The sequence below is a fragment of the Rana temporaria genome, chromosome 5 (assembly GCF_905171775.1).
Source record: "Rana temporaria chromosome 5, aRanTem1.1, whole genome shotgun sequence".
Taxonomy (NCBI): Eukaryota; Metazoa; Chordata; class Amphibia; order Anura; family Ranidae; genus Rana; species Rana temporaria.
This window is the reverse complement of record NC_053493.1, coordinates 327,344,402-327,351,098: the sequence shown is the minus strand read 5'-3', so window position 1 is coordinate 327,351,098 and position 6,697 is coordinate 327,344,402. Positions and strand designations below refer to the sequence as shown.

The following is a 6,697-nucleotide window of genomic DNA, read 5'->3' as shown; positions in this document are numbered from 1 at the left end:
CATACATCCATGTGTGCATACAGTGTGCTTGTCTCTATGACAAAGCAGGCGAGTCTCACTATGGCTCTCGGTATGTGTGCAGTCTAGTGTACTTCTATATCACCTGTATTCTTAACAAGGAGCAGTGCTTTACGAGTTAAGAGGTAAAGACAGGCTGTATAAAACACATGGATTTGTATCTACCAAGAGCAAAGGCACCAGGGACACATAATATTACCTGTGTGCAAAGGGCCTAAGGAGCACTCCATGTAATCATGTGCACCAGGGGAAAACCAGGCAGGTGACCGCCATCCAAAATATGTTGTAGTTGAAAAGCAACTACTGGGTAATTCCCGCAGTCTCTTTATGACGCATCTGCAAACCACAAAGTCATTTTCAGGCCTGTAACAAAAAATCTGTTTAATATCCCAACAATAACCTAAAATTTTACACTGTGAACAAAAGCCACTAAACAATCACAAAATGATGTGCAAAACTGAGAACAGTGCAATGAACGCAACACAAGTCCGTATTAAAATGAAAACCAAATGAACGTTCTCACTAGGTCAGTTCATGACAAGATGAGTGTTTTACTTCATGACAAAAGCAGGAATAGAGCAGGTTTATTGTTATCGTCTCCAGTAAATTAGTTCTAATAAAACACAAAGCTCTCTTCTCCCTCCAATATTCCATACATATCGTAGCATCATATACACACTTTACATGAGTAAATATGATACATAAACACTTTGATTATACACAATTTCCTATCTACCAATATTTTAAAATTCAATTCTTATTTTATACCTAGCTCTTTACAGTTGAAGTAGAGTCCTATGCAAAACTAATACTTTATGTGGGGCAAAGTTTTATACCCAATAATCTGCTAATGGTGTGCTCTGCATTCTCCATGGGAATTTAGAGAGCCCTACTAAAGCCTGTCGGGGCTTCCACAGGACAACCAGTTTTGGTTGAAGCTCTGCTTTAAAACCCTGTCAAATTAGCCTGAATACCAATAAATCTGTGTCATACTCTGTCTAAAAGAAATTTGATCATATCCCCACAAAAGTCTATAATGGACTACTGGCAGCTGAAAACATTAGCACACATATACATGGAAAACCTGAAAATGAGCCATCCTTCAAAACCTAGGTCAAAAAATACAATTATATATACATACACACAAAAATATGTATATACATATATACACTAATAAAGTAAACCTGCCAATGTGTAACACCTTGAAAAACCTTTGTCCTCAAATCCATCTACACCAGGGCAGTCATAATTGTCCATTATATACTTTACGTGCTTCCTGAGCAATAGTAAAGCACAGTTACTGTGCCCAACTATTCTCCTCTATCAAGGGCAATCTATCAATTACTCAGACTTACCAGAAACAGACTGTCTAGCTGACTTATGCAAGATTTGGTTTTATTTCAGCAGTCCTTTAGCAAGGTTGTTGACTGTGGTGTCGGGGGGGGGGGGGGGGATTTACACATCTGTAGGGGAAATGGCAATGGAGCACATCAAGCATGTAAACACGCAACAGTCACATCAAAAATGACCTAAATTGTATACTCACTGCAATGTGTGCCCTTTAAGGCTTATCTCACTTGTGCGTTGTGACAACACCACTGCTCTATGTGTGATGCCTTCCAAAGCCCTTCACTGTGAATGGCAGCCCAACACATTGTACAGTAGAGTACAATGCACCACAACACATACCATGGGCTGTGGTAAGCTGGAATTTATGAAAACAGTGTCATGACCATTTTAATGCTAATGGCCTTTTAAACATTTGTTGCATGTTGATATATTTTACTATAAGTTGCTCCCACAGGCAATGACTCTTAGCAGTAAAGAGTGTAACAAGCTAAATGCATTATATTGCGTTATTTTACTCTGCAATATGAGGCCTCACAAGAGCGATCCAGACGCCAATACCAGAACACCTGACTTATTCTTTGGCTTTGCTCTCTTGCTAGCCAGACCAACAAAAAGCTTTATCGCTGTTCTCTTGCTAACGAGTAAGGTTCTGCTGTGCCCTGGGTTAGCAAGGGAGTGACGCCCATTAATAGGTGAAGTGGTTGCTGCACCTCACTAGCAATGAGGTAGCCATCAGTTGATATTGACAAAGTGATTCAGCAAAGGTCCATGAAATCTTTTGTGGAGGAACTGCAAATCTTTCCTTATGTGATCAAATAAGGGCTGACCGAGCATACTAGGCTCTGCAGATCCATAGCCCAGCAGCTACCACCTTGTCATCCACCAATAGCACTTGATCTAAGGTGAGGACGCTCACTGTGATCTGTACTGCCTTTGTTTTACAATACAATTTCACTTCTGGTTAACCATACCATGTCAATCTTCTTGCATATATATTGGTAGACAGAAAATGGGTATAATCAATGGTTTTATTGTTTAATGTTATGTCCCTTTGCACAGGTCACCACAGATCCGTGAATCCTACCTACACAAACCATTTAAAATACTATGAAAACGTCTTAGTGTCAATTCAGTTTTTCTTTTTTTTTTTGGGGGGGGAACAAGACAACATTTAACAACCACAATCAAACCTTTAAATCAAAAGCAAATGATACAGTATGAATACAATTTCAAAAATCTTCTTTAAAGTGAACATTGAAACTGGAGAAGGAGAAGAGAAGGTAAAAGTACAATAGCCTATGGACAAGAAACAGCCACTTCAGGCTCTTCGCATGGAATGATGAGGCTCAACAGCACCCGCCTCCAGCTTGCTGTCCTCCCATATGAGACCCAGGTGATCCAGGCGTTGAATGTTGTGGTCCGATTTTAATGCCGTTTGCCTAAAACAAGAGATAGAAAGTCAATAAGGACAATACATTTTACACTGTATCCTGTCTAAGATAAATCTAGACTGAATAACATGCATTAGGTTTCTATTGTCAATCTCTTCAAAAAAAACACCAGTTGCTTGGCTCTAGTGGTTTTAATACTTTAAGCCAGCGACCTAGGACAAGTTTGCAAACCATGTTTCAAGAACACGGTCAGCAATGGCAAAGTCCCTTTTTTCTTAGTGCAGACTCTTTAAATTTAAAGGAATTACCGTATATACTCGAGCATAAGCAGACCCGAGTATAAGCCGAGGTACCTAATTTTAACACAAAAAACTGTGAAAACGTATTGACTCAAGTATAAGCCTAGGGTGAGAAATGCATCAGCTACTGAAAGCAGAAAAGAGGGTCAACAATGCCCATTTGCAGCCTCACTGTGCCCGAGTCAGTGTACCTGAAATTTGACAGGCTGCGGGCGTCCATTCATTGTTTAAAAGTCGCGGTCTCCTCTTGGTCCCTTCCTTGATGGGCGTTTCTCAGCAGACACAGTTCTGCCTATCTCAGTCATTCTCTCATCCTCGGACTCAGTTTCCAAGCAGACACTGTGCTCAGTGTTCCGCCAATCACAGATGTCCTCTTGTCCGAGGATGAAAAGACGTCCGTGATTGGCAGGACACTGAACACAGTGTCTGCTGGGAAACTGAGTCAGAGGGTGAGAGTGCGTCCGTGATAGGCGGAACTGTGTCTGCTGAGAAACGCCCATCACAGAAGGGACCAGGAGGAGACCGCGCTTCCCGAAAAACTCTTCCTCGGAATCTCAATAGTACAGAAAGCAGGCCCTGTGAACTGTGCAACACCGCAATGCCCATCAGCAGGACACAGAGTGTATGTGTAACAGAATTCAAGGTAAATGTGTGGGGATCTTCACATAGTTTACGAACTTTAAGATTATTTTGATTAATAGGGGTAGTTACAAATAATTGAAATAAAATGTGGAAATATATAATTTTTTAATTTTGATCGCTAATATGCTTTTAAAAAAAGGTAGTGATAAGGCTGGTCATATACATCAATTGTTTGTGTTCAGCCTGCAGATTTTACCATCCACAGTATACAGCACTGATGGATGGATTTCCTGCGACTTATTTGGACAGCCAGTGCCAACAGGGCCACCCGCAAAGTAATTTTTTCCGGTTCATCAGGAAACAAACAGTGGAAATGCAGCTTACAAGAACCAGTCAGATGCATGGATTTGACTTTAACATCCACAAGAAAAAAAACTAGGAATCTTATTTTGTGCTTTCGCCTCTATTTCTATAGGGTCATTTGCAGGTCAAAGGCAAACTCTGCCCACAACAGTTAGTTTTGCTTGGTTGCTGGCAATCCAATTTACATTGCGACATCTCTCCACCAGAAATTGTGCCCCACTAAAGGAAGCAGCAGACCCCCCCCCCCCCCCCCATAAAAAATAAATTAAAATTAAATTAAAAGCCAACAGCTACAAATACTGTAGCTGCTGACATTTAGGCCTCATGCACACTGGACGTTAAAATAACGTTCTAAAAACGCCAGTAGCTTTGTAGTGAGTTTTTTCAAAAATTTTTGCGTTTTTTCCGAGTATTAGGCTTTTTTTTTTTTTTAAGATTTTTTTTTTTTTTCAATGGATCAAAAATGTTATAAAACACTGGTGAGTGACTTTGAGTGTTTCAGTGTTGGAGCATTTTTACAGCTGAAAAACGTCTCTCAGAACCCACTAGCTTTGGGTTTTTTTTTTACCGCTGAAAAATGCCACTGCCCAAAACTGCCGATAGTAGCCTACGTGTGCATGGACACATAGGATAACATGGAGAGTTCAATGACTGTAGAAAAAAAACGTCTACTGCCAAAAACAGCTGCTGTAAAAACTAACAAAAACGTCCAGTGTGTATGAGGCCTTAATATAAAGACACTTACCTGTCCAGTGATCCAGCTCTGTCCTCACCCAAGCCGATTCTTTAATGGGCTTCGGGTCCAGGCACCCCAAAAATGGCTGTGCACTTCTGCTTGGATCGCCTAGGCAATCTGGGCAGAAAGAGGGAGCGGGTACCTGCCAAAAGCAGTGAACCACTACACCCACCCCCCCATCCAAGTGGCAATAGTTAAAGAGAGGGGTGGGGGGTTGGGTAGGCAAACAAGCTGAACTTTCCGCTTTAAGCAGTCATTTGACATTAGATCTTTACAATCTAATTTACAATACACAAAGTAGCAAACAAAAATAATATTTTGAGCAGGACCATAGCAGCTACAAGTGGAGCCATTTCGCCTGTACCTTTATAACATCTGAAAGATCAGTTTTGGATGGAATCAATACTTAAAATGTAGCCATTTTCCCTCATCTCATACAAGAAAAAATTCATAAAACAGCTGGTTGTCAGGAAAGAAATTCACTTGATTTCCCCATCAACACAGACAGTATTAATGCAGTAATCCCTCCTACCATCCCCACCGGGAGAACAGGCCAAAATTCAATCCGTGTATGTGCTGCCTAAGAGTGCCACAGTAGCTGAATTTGGTTACTGTGGGGCAGCAAATTATCCAAGACAATTCTTTTGCCTGACACTTTCCTAACAGAAGTCTATAAAGTTGTGGTGTGTGATAAATACTAGACTCCAAGCAATTCCTGGTGCAGGATGTCAGAGCACACAATACAGAATTGTTTGTTTTATAATATACAGGCTTTGTGCGTCTTCGCTGTTTCTTTCCCTCTCAGGCCCTGGACGTGTGCCAGTAAAAATAAATACGTGCATTGTATAAGGATTAATTAAGCAATTTTCTACACTGCCTAAGAAGCGCCTTCATATTTTCGTCAAGCTAAACCAGGAGCAAATAACTCCTTGAAAATCCCCCTCCCAAACCGGGATATCAAACTCTGTGGAATGTAAACCAATAGAAAAACTTCCCTTCTCCAGACTGCATTTTCCATGTTGAATCAGCTGTGGAGATGCATACAAGTGTTCAGTGTCATCAATAATTTCTATGATCCCCAAAGACGTGGCAGCTCGCCAGCAACCCACACACGGAGCAGCTCCTTTCATTCATCAAGATCACACTTCTATCTTAACATTGGCTGCCTCAAGTGGGTTTCACCTAAGAACACAGCACTTTAGAAGGGAGGAGGGAAGTAATACAGTAGCTTTCAGAAATTAAGCTCTTAAGGAAACTTTGCGTCACACTAAATCTCAGATTTATAGTGCTTGGCAGTTGTTCTGCAACTGTAGTAGCCCTGGGGTTTCTGGCAATGGCTTGCTATCGACAGCAGCTGATGTGGTTTCTGGGCTTTCTGCAACTCTGTTTTAATAAAAAGCATGCCCTATGGCTCATTGGTTTTGCCCCCTCTTGGCTGGTAGCAAGTTGTTGAGGACTCTAAGAGCCAGACTTGGCGTTACGCCAGTAAAGTAGCACAGACGGCTGGCTCTTACAGCAGATTGCAATCAGAGCTCCATAAAGGCACAGTGAAGCAGTCAGGTGCTGTATTAAGCTACACATGAACAAGGAACTTCTACAACAAATGAACCACGACCTGCCCAACTTTCCTACAGCTTTTTATATTCGCGTTACTGGCTTAGAATAATACATGATCTCCCCTCCCCCGTGTGTCATATCCCCTCTCACTCAGAAAGACAAAGAGCATGAGATAATAGCTGAGAGACAGGGAGGGAGAGCTCCGAGGAGTACAAAGACACTAGGGGTGTGGTGGTGACGGTGCAGGATGCTGAAGGAGAGTGGACAAGTGGAGCACCATGAGGCCTGGGGGGATTACAGGCCTAATCTAAAGAGGGGACGAGGTGCACGCAAACCAAGAAGAAAATAGCCTGGAGAAGTGTAAATACAAAACCACCACACTCACGCTGACAAAATATAAG

General features: G+C 41.7%; 1 protein-coding gene across 1 annotated transcript in view; it reads right to left on the bottom strand.

Moving 5' to 3' along the window:
* Positions 1–380: 380 nt before the first annotated feature.
* Positions 381–6,697, bottom strand: part of RAB2A (RAB2A, member RAS oncogene family) — a 124,996-nt gene continuing 118,679 nt past the window's right edge. Inside the window, exon 8 of the mRNA XM_040354255.1 lies at positions 381–2,807. Coding sequence (XP_040210189.1) covers positions 2,715–2,807 — 93 coding nt within the window. The 3' untranslated portion in view covers positions 381–2,714. The remainder of the gene's footprint in view (positions 2,808–6,697) is intronic.